The 18370-nt window shown below is 38.6% G+C and overlaps 1 protein-coding gene across 4 annotated transcripts in view; it reads left to right on the top strand.

The window, feature by feature from the left end:
- Positions 1 to 18370, top strand: part of RAPGEF4 (Rap guanine nucleotide exchange factor 4) — a 152604-nt gene that overhangs the window by 74618 nt on the left and 59616 nt on the right. For all 4 annotated transcript variants that reach the window (XM_040561348.1, XM_040561346.1, XM_040561345.1 and 1 more), the window contains one exon: positions 568 to 632. In XM_040561348.1, coding sequence (XP_040417282.1) covers positions 568 to 632 — 65 coding nt within the window. The remainder of the gene's footprint in view (positions 1 to 567; positions 633 to 18370) is intronic.

Genomic DNA, 18370 nt, shown 5'->3' with positions numbered 1-18370 from the left:
AATCCAAGGGCAGCCTTTGGAATGCGTCATTTCTGTAAATCAAGGTATTTTTATTTAGTTGCTGGAGAATTATTTAGGCAACAGCCAGGATGATATCTGATGGCCTACAGTCATGTCTGTAAATTTTGGGTAATATGCTATGCTACATTATTGTTTCACAAATAGAATATATTGATTACATAACATAACTGTGCTAGGAAGTGCAAACACAATGACACATTTGAATTCCAGGTATTAAAACACAGGTAGTGGTAAAAGAAAAAACAAAAACAAAAACAAAAACAAAAAACTAATTCCTGTATACATGTTTAAATTATTTACTTGTGAGACAGTACTACTTCTAACAAACTGTGTTTATAGCATTTACATAAGTTAACTTTCTTTTTCATGTTCCTAAGAGAAGAAAAACTGCCTAAATAAATGTTTTGCACTTAACATACACATTCATCTATGATTTTTTTCAAAGTATAAAAAAGACAAATTGCTTATTCCATTAATAAATCTTTCTTTTGTTTCTTAAAGTATGTATAGTATTTATTTATTTTCTGTATTCTATCCTTTCTTTAGGAATGCCAGATAAGGACAGTATGTCAGGCAGCTCTCTTTGCCAAGTCTCTAAAAACTGTAATAAGGTAAATTACATCTATTTTTGCCTTTGGGTTTTGGTGGGGGGCTTTTTGGTAATAAAAAAAAAAAAAAATGCAGTAGTACAGCATGAAACTGAAAAGAACCAGGTGAAAATGTGAAGCATATGATTGGTGCAAGTGCAGTATACAAGTTATAAGGATTCTTTAGAGATTTTATTATAAAACAAGAGAAAGCAAAGTGCTGCTGTTGAAGTTTGTGTCACAATTTGATTGTCATCGTTATGTAAGGAACATGGTGAGGGTGAGAAAGAAAGGCATCCCTGTGACAAGACCCAGTACATAGCCAATGGATCATAACATTCGTAGTTAAGTCCTGTTTGAAGGCTAAACTGAGTCTTAGCTGATGCATAAACATTGTTCTGGCCTTTTGTACGGGGTGAATTTTCTCCGGTGTTCAGAGAGCAGCTTTACATGCCAGGTGCCCTTTGTAAAAAGTTCTGTTCCTTTGGTCTCACCACATCAGGACCGGCATGAAAGAACTCATGAATATTGCTGTGCTGGCATTAAAGTGATTATAATAGTTGGAAGAAATAGTATCAGGTGTTGCTGCGAAGGTTCGGAATTTTTAGACTTTTTTTATGGTGGGAGTAGAAAAGTTACAGTAATACACAGTTGCTTGGATGCCTCCTTCCTGTATATAGGAGTTTAATTAGATGCATTTGTGTGATGTCTTTAAAAGGTTAAAGGATTTTTTTTTTGTTACATAAAAAACATCTCTTGACAGCAGATAAAGACAATGAATATTTTAGTGTGTTTCCTTAATGCGAAAATAACTCTTCCACCTCTCCCTGTCTGTCTGTCCTGCTTCCTCAAGGGTACTGACCTTTCTCAATTGTCACCTTTAGCCTTTATTAAATGTATAAATGTAACAGTATGCAGTTCCTTTTTCTAGATTCTTATTCACTAATGCTGTACCGCTTCCTGACAGCCTTACCCTATATGAAAATAAACATTTTTCCATGCACTAAGTAATGATTCTTAGATACTTTTGTATCTTTTGCTCTCTAAGCATTTTACAAACTTTTTTAAGTGCTTCTCTAAGATGTTGGCATTTCAAAGCCTTGAAATACATAAGTACATAAGAGTTAAGACAGATCAGGGGTCTTGTTTGACCCCTCAATGAAAGTACCAGGTATAGAATCCAAACTAAAAGACGTTTTGTTTTCTGAAGCGGGTAGAGGTAACAAGATAAAAACATCCCAGGCTGTCCTAGAAGGTGATATTTCCCCATAAATGGGTAGTGATGCTCAGCTAAGGAGCATATGTGCTTTCAGGTCCAAAATATTTTAGAAACTGCGCAAAGTTTTGTGATTAATATTGCTGCCAGTAGCTTGGCTTTTCTAGCACAAGAGGACTTCATACACGAAGTAACCTTCACCTGTGTAGGAGACAGAACTTGGCTGGGACAGGCTCAAACTGTTCAATGACTTCAACAAGAATAAGGTCCTTCGCAAACCATATTAACTTCCTTTCCAAGACACACAAAAAACAGCCATCCTTCACCCTCCCACATTCTGTAGACATTTCAGTGGAGAGAAGCTGAGAGAGTAAATATGTGACAGATGCTTGTCACCTTGCTTCATCCCGGAGGATCTCAGATTGTCCCATGACAAATGTGGCAGAACCTACACAGCCTAGAAATGGTTCACGAATCCTAGTTCTGATTTTGCCATATGGCCATAGTTTTCTCCAATTACGTCAAACGAAAGGTAAGTGCAACAGAAATACTTGCATAGTTTGTTTACTGTGTGCAAGCTTCATTCCTGCAGTTTAAAACTGTACAACTGTTACAGTGCTTACACAACATGTAGATCTTCACGTCCTGCTCTTTTGAATGATCTGAGAGATACTGGGATTGCAGGTGCAAATTCCCAGAAGTGTTGCGAGCTATTTGAAATACAAAGTAACAGGATACCAGAAAAGAGCCCTGAATTTGTGTATTTTATGTGCTTTGTATGTTTTATGGTTATATATGGCTGCAGAAATAGCTACTGCATTGGGACAGGCATTCATCAAGGGAGAGGGTAGTGTTTGCAGGTCATCTTTCAATTATTTTATATCTTTATATGGATAAAATGAGGCCTGTAGGACTGCCTCCCCCCCCCCCCCCTTACGGAGGGGCCCGCAGGCTATTCTGTAATGGCCAGACAAAGACTGAGTGAGGACCTTTCTGAAATTAAGAGAAAGTTCCTCAAAATCTTTCATGTGGTAAGAAAACATGACACTCTTAGAAGGAGATAACATAATTTCTTCAGAATTTCTAGTCATAATGATACATTTCTATATTTTTGTTGTTTGTTTTAGTTTCCCAGGAAAGTTTATATCTATAAATAATTTGCTTCAAATGAAATCAAATATATTCCTCTCTTGAAATATGAGATGTATGTTTTTCTCTTTTAGCTTGTGCTGAGCCTTTTATAAGGACTGTAATAGATGATTTTCCATATTTGCTAATTATTTTCATAGCTTATTTTTTTTCTCTTGTCACATCTATTATATTTCTGATGAGTAACACAAGATTTTTCTTTTAATGTATGCCTTGAAATTTTCTCACCATATGGGGATGTTTGGTTTTCCTAGTTTGTTAAAATCTATTAAAAATATCTATTTGGAGAAGGCAGCAAAGAGATTTTCTTTTACCAAACAAGAATTCATTTGCATTTAGGGTTACATTATTGCACATCATTTAATGCAATATAGCAGTTAAATTGAGCATAAAATACTGAGACAGAGTATGTTGCAGCCCTCAGTTATATTTTGAGAAATGGAAACAGAATCAAATTTAAGCCATCTTACATAAGGGAAAATAACACAGCATCTGTCTTTTTAACTAGTCAGTCTAATATCTGTGCAATGGTCTCACTAGCTCCAGTTTTTGAAAATTCTGATGGAACAGATCTGGATGTAACTGGATCTGCTAGGTGAATATAACCATAAAGCCAAAATGACAAAATCAATAATAATTTCAAATACATTTTTGGAAAAGATACAGAAGAGTACTTAGAAGGCAGGGTAGGTTGGGCTCCAGCATGCAGACAGAATAGGCAGTGGTTATGTCTTCATATATTACCAGCAGAGCTGGCAGCAGGGTTGCGTGGTTGTTCCCATTACAAGATCCTGTTTTTACAATTTGGCCAGTTTCTCACTGTTTAGGCTGAGTTTTTCACGCTGAGAGTTTGCTTCTGGCTGATTTTTAAAATGAGATGGATCGAACCTCTCTGACATTGAGGTTGAGGGAAAATACGTAGCACATGTTAAATAGCTTTTCCGGTGATACACTAGCAATCCTGTCCTTTGGCTAGGAGCTTGACACTTAGGGCTTGTTCTGGCAGAAAGGAGTGCCATTTGTGACTCCCTATGGCTAAAATAAGCCATATTGTTAAGCCTTGAAAAATCTGTTGAAACAGGCTCACTAGAGGCATGTTAGAGTTAACCGCTAGGTTTTGCACACAGGCTGTGTGCATTGTGTGTGCAGTATTCCCAAACTACACCTTTGGTCCTGTGCTGCTAGGGCATTATTGTGTTGATGCTTAGCAGTATGTTTTTTCTTGCAGTTGTTCATTCTAGTTGTTAGAGTAACATTTTGATTATTACTAAGCCACAGACTGGAACTGAAAACGACTGTTGTCTCCCCTGTGCTTTTACACCCTCTACCGGTGCCCAAGTAGCAAATGAGTAAAGAAACAGTCTGTTCTTCTCTGGAGACGTGAGATAAGTGATGGTTTTAAAGTAGAGAACAGTACATTGCCAAACAGAGCTGTAGAGACACAGGAATGAATGTAGGTAAGAACAGAGGACTGATACACGGAGAGCTTGAAGCTCCAGTCTACTGCGGAGCTTGGTGCTGTGAGTGTATTTTTTCTGCTGTCAGTAAATGTCTGAAACTCCTTTGCAAGCTCTGCCTATGAGATGCCAGGAACAATCTACAGAAAGAGTAAAACTCTGTGACTAATGACAATTACTCTATTTATTCAAGTAGTTGATAGTCAAACCGTTCTAACCATGCTAATACATAAGTTTTATGTTGTTTTCTGTAATGGAATCTTAGTATTGCAGTTTGCTAAAAGAATCCCCAAATCCTCAAGAAACTACACACAAATTCTGCATGAAAAGAAAGCTGAAAAATGAAGTGCTTGAAACCAGAGAATTTCAAGAGTGAAGGCTGACTGAGCAGTGTTAATGAAGTCCTCTTATCCGTGTTTGTTATGGTACGGACTTCAATTCTTTGTATTTGTTATGGTACAGACTTTGATTACCTGCTCACATACATTTTTTCTGTAGCACACTCAAACAACAACACTCAAACTAAGACAACATCTCACTTCAAAAACCATGATAGTTTTCTTTTTGTACAACTTAATCTCCATGACTACTTAAAAAAAAAAAAAAAAAGCTACATAAATGTGCCATCTTTTGTTGAAAGCATGCATCCTGAAAGGAGGAAAGTACGTCTTCATATCCTTTGTACTGAAGAAAATATACTGAACACAGAAAATGTAAGGAGATTAAGTTGTGCAAATTCAAGCTGTTATTCTTGATATCAGGTGAAGAATATATATTTTTCTGAAATCTCGTTTTATTTCCTTTATCTTCCCTGTATTGTCTTTAGGTTTCTATTGTGATTAAAAGCTGCAGGAGCTCCCTCTAGTGCACGAAGTAATATTCAGAAAACACATGTATCAAATTTGTAAAGCTTACAGGCTGGAACATCCCCTTTGTGTTTTTAATGTGATGACTTCAAATCCTCTAGACTGGAAGCTTATTGGAAGTGGTTTATTTGAAGCTATTTTGTATAGTACAGCTTCTGTAGGAGGTGCTGAAATACTTATCTGAAAGCCACATTTTTATCCATCTTCTTCCCTAGTTAATTAGATGTGATAAAATGTAGATCAATGTTTGTTTGTTTGTTTGTTTTTACAGAACTTCCATTAAGGCATAGGTGCCATGCTGATTTCTTTGCATTTATATAATTGGAATGATTGTGAAAACCTGATTTGCTATTTTATCAACTCTTAAGTGCATTTAATAAAAATATATCTGAGATCCTTCAGTTGACAGAGAAGGACATAATCTAAGTGTTAATTCTTAAAATATTGCCATTTTCAACATTGCCAGGCCAATGAATATTCACTTATTTCAATTTTCAAGCACTCAAGCTCTGGGCGTTTGAAAGTATATTGTTTGTGAAGATGACATTACAATTCACTAGATGCAGCCTTGAAGAGCCCATGCAAGACACCAGTAATAATCACGTTCATTCACCAAATTAGCTACTATAGCAATAAACACAATAATTTCACTTCTGATTTCCCTATATTTCAATTTACTTTTCCCAGATGACCGAGGAGAAAGCTTATCTTTTAACATATTCAGTAGAATGTCAAATGTGGAATTTGATAGACCATTAGCAGAATGCTAAGGGAAATGTTTCACATGCTCATGAAATTTGGAGACTACAAGGCTGAATAAAAAGAAAGAGCAGGAACGCAGGCAGTGTTCTAGCAAGATTGTAGGTGCAATGGCAAGGTATTTGTTTGAAAGTGGTAACGTCTCCAACATTCACATGAAAACTGTTTTAACAGTTTATTTTCCATGTGCATGGTTTGTATAACTGTCCAACAATGAGACTGTATTAATTCCTAGCGTATCCTGGGTTCCATTCAAGAGCCTGTTGTCCTGTATAATGTTAGCATAGCATTAAAAAAAAAATCCCTTTCATTTTCTGTTTTAAAGTGGTTGCATAAAAGCACTGTGTGCAAATATTTCCAAGTAATGTCTTCATGTAGTCCTAACTACTGATTACTTTCAGAGACCTCTGAAATTTTTGCACGATTTTTGCATAAATGAAAGTAATATGCTTAGAGGTCTGTTCAAGTTCTTCATTTTGCTCTGAGTGGAGGTGCTCAGGGTTCAATCATTGTCACAGCTTGTAACAATTTGGCTAGTGCAGAGGCTGTGCATATAGTCCCTGGCAATGAGTCACATGGTGACAGCATATGGCAGGAGAGATAACAAAGACAGAAGTGTGAGATGAGTAGGAGTCTGTGACAAATACATTTTTCATACGTTAGTGATGAACTTCATCATGAAAAATGTGAAGGTCTATATGTCATCAGAGCTCTTTAATGTCAACAAAATTGTTAGTCGGGTTGCAGGTTTACATAAGCAGGTTTTGCATAAGCTAAATTGTTGCAGAACCACCAGGGAAGGTTTTGGGACATCACTGTCTCCAGTTCCAGACATGTGGAGATGATGTACAGCTGTAGGCCTCCCTTCCAAACACCAGCATGAATAGCGATGCCTCAAAGAAAAGCTTGCACTGCCTCATCTTCTGTTATCCAATTCAGCTGTCTGATGATCTGTAAAATATCCGTGATCCATGATTTCATTGTGTATTCTGAATTCTGGAGACCCTAATGGCAGTTTCTATTGGAAACCATTTCTTCTGCTGTAGCTAATCATATAATTGAGCTTCAATCTGACCAAGAGAGAACTAGCCAGAGTAGTCCCAGAATGAAACCTACAGTTGTGATTAGTGATTCTCATTTGATCTATAACAATACCAGAATAAATAACATTGTAGAGGAGAAACAAAAGACAAAAACCAGAATCCTTGGTCCAAATTGCTGCACTTTTACCAGCGTACATATCAGAATAACTTAATTTCTGTTCATCACATACTTGATCCAGTTCAAGGATCCCTGGTCTTTTAAGCCCTTCTGTGAATGTGGAAGAAAAAAATACGAACCTTTCTTTTTGCAATGAGGAGTTTTCACTGTGATGGCCCTAAGGACAGCTCTAGGGATAAACAGAGCTGGCTACAATGACGTGAGATTGGTAAGAGAGGCAAGACTTCTCTTGGTAGATGACTTAAACATTTTGCAGGAAAGGGTAGAATTTTGCAATCTACACGTCCTAAATAAATCATTTTATTTTAAATTTTGTTCTCATTTTCAAAGAGCAGTAACAACACTGGACTAGTATTAAATGTATCTAGGCATATTTCAGTTTTAAAATATAAGCTAATTGCCACATATATCTTGAGAGAAGATAATGGGAAAAATCATGAACAATACCTGATAGTACAGCACAGTTGTGTTGTCAGCACCTGAAGACAGAGCTTCTCTTTTCAATCACAACTGCAGAACATTCCTGGAATAACCACTGCCCATTGCTCAGGAATGGAAAACTAAGCTTGGAAAATCTAAGCTTGTTTGTTTGTCAGCCTTTGTTGCAAACTGTGTGTATCCTAAAGCCTTGCAATTCTGTTTTGTTCTGGGTGCTGTGATAGAAAGGAGAGAAGAAGGCCTCTGCTCCAGAGACCTTGCAGTCACAGAAAAGATCACAGAAAAGATGGAGTGGCTGTCAGATAGAAAGGTGCTGGTTGCCTCATAACATTGTAAGGCATAGGGTTCACATGTGTGCTTACAGTTCAGCTGTGTTTCCTTACAGGAGCTTCCTGTCATCAGTCCTTGACGTGATCATCCTAGGGGACACGGAATGGTGGGAACAAATTCAGAAATCAATAGACAAATGAAAAACTAAGTGATACATATTTCTTTGATTTAGTGTTTGAAGGGAATCTAACTCACAATTTCCATTTGTCAGAGTAGCAATGCTGAATAAGAACAGTAAGCAAGTACTCAGCTCCTCCCTGGGTAACCTTCTCCCCATAGTAGGATTACAGAGGTGCTTGGGGGGCAATGTGGGAAGGCAATTTGGCTGTAGAGACATTTCCCTTTTCTTGGAAGGAAGTGTGTTTTCCCCCTCTTGACTAGTTGAATGAGTATTATAGTTTAGATAAATAAAATACAATGAATAAAGAAAAAATAAAAAAATTCCTAGAAGATGCTAGAATTTGTAGAACACTGAATATTGTGAAGCAGCTATGGGAAGTTCTTTCAAAATGAAAAATCACTCTTACTTTCAGTTGTGTGCAGAAACATAGCATGTTGCCTCACCTGCCAGTGCTGGCAAGGGCAGTCTGATAATATATACCGTGGAGTCACATTTGATGACTCTTGCTCCTTGGCTGTGTCTTCTGTGTGATTCTGTCCCAACCCATAAAAACATGCACATATGCTCCATTTATCTCTTGCAGCTGAAAGGCAGAAAGAGTGGGTAATTATACTGAGAAAAAAAGATAGTCCTTTTCAAGGTTCATGTCTTCAGACAAGTCAAGCGTATACAAGTAACACATTTGGCACTTATATTTGAAACAGCAAAATGAATTTTTTGAATCTTGTAATTATTTTCTCAAGTTTGGCAGAAAAATTGGATCAGGGATCTTAAAATCAGATTCCATATAGTCACTCATATCATCACTCACAGAGCATTTTGACTTCTTTTCCTACAATGCATGCAGGAAATTAGTATTCCAGAAAGTCAAATATAGTTCTGAGTCAGTAAGAAGTAATCAATGTGTCTGATCTGATCATTTAGCAGCATCTTTTTATAGCTGAGTACAGATGACAAAAATTTGAGAGGTTAATAAATGGTGGAGAAAAGTAAGCTGTCCAGTGACTTTGTTTTTCTTTTTGTGTTACTGGGACATGAGCCAGGAGCCCATTGTAGTGGCTCCACACAGAGTACCACCACCAAAATACGTTTGGTCTGTGGTGCTCAGTCTGAATGAGAAATGCTGAAGCAAAAATGTCAGATATCTACAACAGAGCTGAAAATGTAATTGGACCATTATTTCCAGTGATTGTTAGAAGCAAGTACTGTTCAGGTATTTAAAGATTTATGATTTATGACTTTTCATTATTTATTCCTTTTGTAAATTTCCTTCTGGAAGAAAGCTTGGCACAAGAATGTGAATGTTTGATCTCTGTGTGTTTTATCATCAGTGATGCAGCTGTCTTAAAATTAAAGATAGCAGTTAGTGAGGAAATAGGAATACACATAGCTGACTTGGCTAGCAGAGAAATGAAAAGAATACATAATTTAGGTTCCAAAATAAGAATGCAAAAAAAAGCATACTTCTAATACCAGTTATTAATACTGCTGCTAATTAGGTTTACTCAGTCACACTTGTTTTCATCTTAGGAAATGATCTTATATAAACAATTTGTGTAATAACCTTAAATATGAACTGGATCGAGAAAGAGCCAGTAACTTAATGTGGAGAATTATGGTTAAGACTTCGTAGTAACTGGATCTCCCAGTACTGCTTTGCCCACCCTCCCTCTTTAAGGTAGCTGACTTCAAAAGCATGAATCTGAGGAGGCATATAGAAGCATCTTCGTTTGTGCCACTCTCTTCCCTCATAGCGTTTTGCACAGTGGCACAGCTGTTTACTTCTCCTCTGAACCCATTTTCTGGCCCAGTCCACCCGTGAGCCCGACGAATGCCAGCAGTGGTACTAGGGGAAGGGGCAGGAGCGGGTGGCTGGGAAGTAGTACAGCAGTGGGAGCAGCAGATCCTGCCCAGGGAGAACCGCGGTGCTGTGGCCGCCCTTCCGTGGCAGCTCCTGGTGACCTGTGCCGGGACTGTGGGGCCTGTTGCCTTCTCGCTGCATCTGGCTGCATGGGCCCTCTTCTCAGTCATGCTGATGCTTCTGCCTGCCCTGTGGTAAGGGAGCAGAACTGTCAGAAGCATGTCAGCTTTTTCTTCTGAGCCTAATTTTCTGCTGTTTAAGCTGAAAATTAGCTTCCTGGCCAGTGCCAGAACAAGCCATGGGACAGCCTGGATGTGGGGTTCAAGGAGGGGTTGGACCACAGCAGTCGTGCTTAAGGCTTATGATGTCTGAGGCCTTAGATGTCTAACCTCCGCACTAAGTGCTGCCAGGTCTGTCAGCTATGGGCTGTGAGAATCCCTCCTGCCCCAAACCTGGCATCTCTGCCACCCTTCTTCAGCTGCCGGGAGAGGGGCAACAGGCAGGGCTTCTTTTGTCAGACCATCTTGCAGCACCGTTGCAATTCACTGCTAAATCACTAATGAACCTGTATGGTTTCAGTCTCCTGTGACTAAATACAGATTTGTATGATGTCTTCCTGTTTTGGCCATAAAATACACATGCAGAACAAGGCAAATATTTGTTCACCTGTCCCTCCCTACTCTTAGGTTGTCTTAATTGTGTTCAGAGCCAGTCTAGATTGGGGATTGTGGTCTACAAACTGCTGGACTCTGGCAGCTATTTCAAATGAGTAAGGGAAATGGATCCAGGAGAAGCTTTTTTTTGCTAGCTGCACAAGGGTCCGCAAGGTAAAACAGACTCATGCCCCTTCCCCCCCCCCCCCCCTCTTTTTTTCCCCCAATTCAGTTCACAGTCACCAGATCTCAGTTTCTGCAGATTCCGGAGGAACATTGGAAAAAAGCCTCTTGACAGAACTGTAAAAGTAAGGCTTCTGGTATTCCTTTTCCCATAAACATATAGCCACTGCTCCACAGTAGTCGTAGGCCTCTCTGTGTAATAGAGTGGCTCTCCTGTCTTCCTAAGATAGTGGTCCAAACGGGGAGAAGGAGGAGGGAGAAGGAAACCAGGAGGTTGCCTGAACACTACTCAGTCTGCTCAGTTTCTTCAGCATTACAGTCGATGTTCTTGAAAGATTGTCTTTTGTCTGGCTTTTCTGCTGTGAAGTTTGGGGTAGAGAGAATGGACTGCTGCCTGGAAAGAGCTGCATGACCTTGTGGCACTATAGATACATGGCAATCCCTCTGGGAGGATGTACCTCTCTTTCCCCAAGATAGCCTCTTAGATTGTCATGGAGAAGCTGAAGACTTCTACGTTATTGCAGAAATGATTGATTTTTTGAAGACAAACAAATCTGTGTGAATACACTAGGTGTGTTCAGTATTTCCAGGCAAGCTGGTTTGGATTGCAGTTATTAAATTTCTCCTGTAATAGCAAGCATTAACTGTTCATCTTCACACTATGATTCGCTTAACCTGATACAGCAGTCCTTATCTTTTATACAGCCCACAAAGGTCTTCATTAAAGAGTCAATTAAGCCAAAGAAGATTTGAAGATTATATGTAAAAGGAGGTGAGTGGTTGAGAGATTGCAGGGACAGAATTTCAGTTGGACAAAGCAGTATTTTTAGCAGTGATGTGAAAATTAATACCAACATTAAGGGGTAATAGGAGAAAGGGGATAGATTACAAAATGATACAATAGGTCACTTTCCATTTGTCAAGGACAGGGTTGGTTCTGTGATATCACTAAAAGCCAGACATCACAGAATTTACAGAGCTTGGGCTACATACTGAGAGAGGTAAAAAGAGGTCATTTCTTTCAGAAACATACTGTGGTGGATTGGGATGTAAAGAGATGGGGTTAGCCAGGGAAAATGTCAGGTAGAGTAATTTCATCTCTCCGTATTAGTCTTGGATTAATTATTGCAGTGTTCTGTGAGCTTTTGTGGAGCCATTTTTTTTTCTCAAGTTGCAATAAAGATCCATTTAGCAACAGAAGCAGCCCAGAATATGCTTAGAGATGCCTGTCCTCAGCTAGTTATCAGGGAAGACATGCTGAAATTCACAACAATGAAAACAAATGTGAACAGGCCTGGTTTAAACAGTAGCAAGTTAGGCAGTTGCAAGCTCTGTAGGAAGTTAGGAGGGAAGAAGCAAATTTACAAAAATGAAATCTTTATTATTCTCCAGTTCTAATTATGTTTTGCTCAGATTGGCAGGAATAGCTAGTATTATTCTTTTATTGTTTTCTTGGGGAATACTTACTGTTCACACAGATGTGCATTAGCTCATTTGTATTTTATTTACTGATTATTCCAAGTGTATTATGGAATTAATATGAAAAACAGGGCATATTAATCCATATTTTTCAGATCTAATGATGTGATTCCAAGTTCCTTTGTATGTTTTTAATCAATACAATTACTGCCAGTGAAGTATCAGAATGACACTGAATTAACTGATTGTATGTACAGCAGTTACGAGTTTCATTTTATGCTGGTTAAATGTGTTGAGACCACAATTAGGTTTTGCTGTAAAAGGAAAGTTCCTCCTTACCCTTTATAGCCAATACATCCTCCCTGAATTTGTGCTGTTGGACTTTTCCTGTTGCTGACTCAGATGATGATGTTTCCTTCTAGCAGATGGGGATTATGATGCTGAAAAGTTGTCCTCAGACAGTGCACATTGCTTCTTGTTGCTTGGTTCTGTTCCTGTTAGATCTGTCTGGCTTGTCGCGTTTAGGGGAGCTGTGACGATGCTGGTGTATCCCAGTCAGAGATAGATGTCTGGTGTCAGAACCACTATGAAGAAGGGTGCTACCCTAAGGAGACTACAACCCAGTTTTAAGACAAAAGTACCTAATAGATAAAGTGCAGTGTTTGATGTGAATGGGACAGGTAATAGGTTTGGCATATCAGCAGCTGAGGCTTTGACAAGCTTTTTGTAGACATGGAGAAATAGAAGTTTTAAGGAAGATAAGAAGGTTGTTTAGTGGATATTTGTCAAGAGCAGAATGCTTGTCTCTTTCACTGACGTACAAATATGTAAATTAAACAGAAGTGCTTGAATGGGTTTTGTTTATGACAGAAGACTGTAGGCTGTTGAAGTAATACTTGGCTGAAAGAAGGTTTGTGCTTTTCTAAAATGTGTCGTGGTCGAGCCATCAGTGTGGGATTTCTTTCCTCTGTTTACTTTCATATACTACAGAGACAATCATTTACCTGCATTAGGAAATATACTCTATGTAGACAGAAAACATCTATGTAGATCATTAAAAAATCACACGGTCTCCTTCTGTGAAGTAGCGTAACAGATGATGTTGCACTGGATATTGTTAGATTGTTCCTTCTCAGTTTCATTTTTATCAAAAATTTATTTCTGAAAAGGATGACAGGAAGAAGACTAAGGAGTAGGTAGGGCAGCTGGAATCTGAGACAGGTGTGTTACACTCCTTCAGCATTTCTTCATTTCATGTATGTTCACACAATGCACTGTCCTGAACTTGGAGAAGAAGGAACCTGGAATCACCAGAAGAGCCACAAAATGGGTTTAAATTAACTTCTCTTCCCTGCTTGCCAGAGGCTTTACATTGTTGCTGACCTCCTCAGGGAATTCAGGAGGTAACCTTCAACCCCCACTAGCCCTGTCTCACTTTGATGGTTTTTCCCTTCTCTGTTAAAAATCATTATAAAATGCTCAGGATGAAATTGTAGGCACTAGACTTCCAGGATTTCGCTTGCAGCATTCAGCAGTGTTTTCAGTTGCTCGTTCTCATCACTTGCCAGTGATGTGAATAGATACTGTCGTCCCCATTTTACAGATGGAGAAGTTGAAACACTTGGAGGTGGAATGACTAGCTGGGGTCATACAGTAAATAAACTGGTATCACTCAGGAGCCAGTGGAGCTCTTGGCTCACTTGGGTGACGTTTTGACTACATTAAAGTCAAGAGTTTCAATAGGGTCACAGTTTCACTCCTTAATTTGCACTCCATCCAGCCATCCAGTTTTGGCACCCTTGAGCTTGGTATGAAACTTGAGCTCGGTATGAAACCACATCTAAAACTGTACCACACAGTCCTCAGTGGGCAGTGCTGGTGGCTGAGTGTGATCAAAGTATAGGAGAGCCCATTCCATCCTGTACATCTAGAGGCATGGTTCCCGGGAGCTTAGGAGGTGTGCACGTGCGTGTATGCACAACTTACAAAGGAACCTGGGAGCAAGTGAAACAAATACTCCAGAAGCTCATCAGTCTTTAACTTCTCTTCAGTTTGCTTTTGAATGGTTGTTGTGTACCTAAAGCATGTATGAGTGGCAAGTCTTAAAAAACAGTAACCTTGCAGCCTAATATTTATTGTACTTTTTCATCTTCAGCATTATAGTTTGTTTCTCAAGATGTAAATAATTTCAGGTAAACATACTATTAAAGCCATGGAAACTAAGAAATCAGTAATTCTTGTAAAAGACAATGAAAAAATTATTTATTGCTCTGTAGATTAAAAAAATGCAGCAGCAGAGAAGCCAGTAACAATGCTGGGTTGAGATTCCTTATGACAACCGTAGTCACACCTCTGTCAGAATATCAGGAATGCTCACAGCGGAGTTAACATTTTCTGACATTTTATTCAATGCATGCAGTGTAGTTATAGCAGCTGCTTCATTGTAGCAGGGAAGTAGAAAAATGACAGGAAAATAAGACATCATTAGCCACGTTCTGGATTTTTTTGTGCACTGGTCATAGTCTGTTTCAATATTCTTTTTCCCTTTGACATTCACAGTGAAGTATCATTTTTGGTAATGGCTGAATCATTTTGTGTTAAAAGGATGGACATTTTCAGTTTGTCAAGGAAACATTGTAGAAGCGCTAAATAATGCAATTTCAATTTAACTTTCTAAAATAAATTTGCTACGCTGGTTATATTTGAGAATTCAAAGAGACGCATTTTGCTGTTTATGCTATTAATGCACACAGCTTACTAAAGAAAAGCAATTTTAGAATGTATTTAAAAATACAGCTTTACATTGCATTATGTTTAAAGAATACAGATTTTAAAAGTCGTCATTACTCTGAATAGTTTGATAGTAGCCCATTTACTGATAGTATCCAAAGCATTTTACAAAGGTAGGAATTATTAGTGTGTTTTTTTTTTTTTTTTTTTCCAAAAAGGGGAAAGTGAAACACGATGTAATTCCTTGTAATCTATGCGAGGTCATGCAGTCAATTGATTTATTAAAAGGAATAAAACTGAGCTGTCTTAACCATTGGTCATGACAATTTCTACTAGTCTGTTTCGTTTGGTTTAGTTAGCTTGTACTTACCTCTGTCTATTTGGCTTACAATTGCTGTAGTTTTATGAAGTTCATAAGATTTCTGAGATGTGATTATTTTCCTGTTTCTGTGGAGATTCCATGATTTTGCAAACATCCTCTGGACTCTGTGGTTTTATCCATCCATACTTTGTCCTGCTTCCCACTTTTGCTGCTTATAGATGTTTCTTAAGAAGGTATGGTTGTCTTTTGTAAGCATGGTCCTGTGCAGACCCAGGAGCTGGGCTCGATGATCCTTGTGGGTCCCTTCCAACTCAGGGTATTCTATGATTCTGTAATTCTTTTCTGTGATTTTTGAAAAGGGGTATATAGATTTGAGAAACAGTGAAAAGAATAGAAAGGGGAGAGCTGTGAAACCTTTTGCTAATTTTGAGCTCTATCTTACTCACTGGCTGTAATTCCAGTGTATTGTATTGTGGGAATGTTTTTTGTACGTTTTATTTCCTGTCTAGTGGACCAGGAAGGGTAGCAATAGCTTTTCAGGACATTTATACAAGGAGAGTCAAGCACAGTTCTAAATGACAGACACCAGAAGACAGTTAGAGCCAGTAAGAGCTAGAGATGCTCTAGTTCCTGAAATATGCTTAGGAGAATCAAATGCCATGAGCCTGATTTGAAGCCACTTTCCAGTGATATCAGTGGTTTTGGATTAGACACTAGATCACCAATAGGATTAACTTCTGAGGGTGTAAAACAAATAAACCTCATAGTGATGTGCCTGTTGCTGCTGCCACCTTTCAACTTGTGTGGCTTTTGTCCTTTGTTTCTTCTGGATCGCCAGCCAGCCAGCAGGAAAACAGATGTCACTTGCAATTCTTTTCAATGCCCTGGTTGGAAATAAGGGATCAACAGTACTGCACAGGTTTATCTCATCACCCTGGCAACCTCACATGCCATGCTTAACTCCAGTAAATACAGAAACTTGTTCTCTGTTCAGAGATGAGCTATGCTGAGGTCATGGGAAAGCAAAACAAAACAACAACAAAAACATGATTCATTGAGGTTCACTGACTTCTATTTTATTTCTTCTTAGCTCTTTGCAAGGCACAATTGCTACCTTAAAATTTGAGAGTAATATGTTAGGTCCCCTCCATGATTTGATTCTCTAGATCCAAATTGCTGCAGATCTAAAGTATTAATTCATATGTAAAGGCTCAGAAGAAACATCCCTTTACAGGGTATTTAAGGGGAATGGAAAAATATCTCTCTCATATAAGAGACATTCTTACCTTTTTGTTTAGCAGATTTACATAACGTGACAAATACAGACCTCATCTTAGGTCTCTATTTTATTGTTATTCATTATTTATTTGTTTGTTCAGTGATGTAAGAAGCACAGAAATAAAGGTAGCCCATGCCCTGTAGTTTGTCATCTAAGGTCCGTTTCTTCAGAGATGTCATGAAGTTGTACATAAAGATGTACATAAATGTTAAAGATGTACATAAAGTTATACACATGAATAAGTCCTATTTAGATCTATGGTATTGCCCTCATGCATAAGTATATTTGAATCTTCAAAGGACTGGAGGCTAAAATTATTACTTACTCTGCTTCATCTCCAATTTAAAGAGAGTTTTGTGATTGGCTTCATGAATGGTTTGCTTGAATGTGAATCCATAAATGTATAGTGATCAAGTTTGTTAATGTTAAACTGAAAGCCATTTTATCACAGTTTCTCTTCTCTTTCTGCTTCTCCCTTCCAACACCTGCAGCCGCCTCTTCTCCACCCTCCAGACCCATCTGCTTCTTCTCCCCTGCAGTGGGAGGATCAGCAGATCACAGTGTGGGCATTGATTGGAAAAGGGCAAGAAGTAGCTAAAGCTCAGGATGGTACTGCTGTGCTTGTCGCTACTGTGGCCAGGAGATGGACAACAATTTGTATAATTGGCTTACATATTTGAGCTCTTCACCTAATAACTTTTCCCCTTATTCAGACATCCTGAAAAACGTGATTAACAAGTAGCCCCAGGTATTGCAACATTTATGCGCTTTCATCATATTAATTCTTCAAAGATACTGGAACGTGTAAAGAAGGTAATTAAACACTGCTGTCTGCTATTGTAAGGGAAGAGCTACTTCATTATTTCTTAGTGCTTTCTAAGTAACCCTTAATGGGGGATCCAAAACTGTAAAGACTCATAAAACATATCTTGGAGTTCAGTCAAATTGTGACTATTATTGTAAGATATGATCCCGTACAGAATCCAGCTGTTCTGGTAGGAAGTTGGTATAGGAACACTGTATCTGCTTTTAACTAATTGATATTACATTTCTCTGGCTTTGGAGCGTGACTTGCCTTTCTATTACAAGCTCAGTCCAAGCCCTGTGGTTCTATTTCTTGCATTTAATCTCATTGTTAGTGCAGCCAGAGTTCACTGCAGTATCTTTCAGAGGCTGCAGCTTTGGAGGTGCTCCTTGCTGGCCGTGTCTTTCGGGCATCAATGAAACTGTTCCTCAGTAGGAGTGACTGCCTTGCTTTCTTGAGACCAGGGTTGCCGCTCAGGGTTGTATTATTGATCATCTCCTTAAGCGTCACCTTGTGGTTGAACTACATTTAGACATGCAAAGGTGTCCTTGAAAATTACACAGTACCATACAGTGAGAGTAAAAGGTACTTAGGAAAGCACCTAGTCCATCCCTGGGCCACCTGCACAATTAACTGTTCCCGACACTCCTGACATACCTTGGGTTTCCTCCCAAGCCTCCGAAGATGGAGGAACCACATCTCCCTGGCAATCTGTGCCAGTATTATGGTCCACACTGTTAGAAAAGCTTCCCCAATGTCTAACGTGAATTCTTTCTCGCAGCAATTTAAACCGTTTTCTGATCTCTACATGATGGACTTGGTCACTTCTTTCTTCTTTTCAAAGGCCTTTTAAATCTGAAGACTTTTTTTGTCGCACTTCTGCTCAGACTTGTCTTTTGTCCAGCTGAACAACTTTAATTATTTATGTTGCGCTTTCTGATTAATCTTGTTGC

This window comes from Cygnus olor, chromosome 6, assembly GCF_009769625.2.
Source record: "Cygnus olor isolate bCygOlo1 chromosome 6, bCygOlo1.pri.v2, whole genome shotgun sequence".
In the NCBI taxonomy this organism is placed as follows: Eukaryota; Metazoa; Chordata; class Aves; order Anseriformes; family Anatidae; genus Cygnus; species Cygnus olor.
The sequence above is the reverse complement of the archived record's forward strand: the minus strand, read 5'-3'. Positions and strand labels throughout refer to the sequence as shown.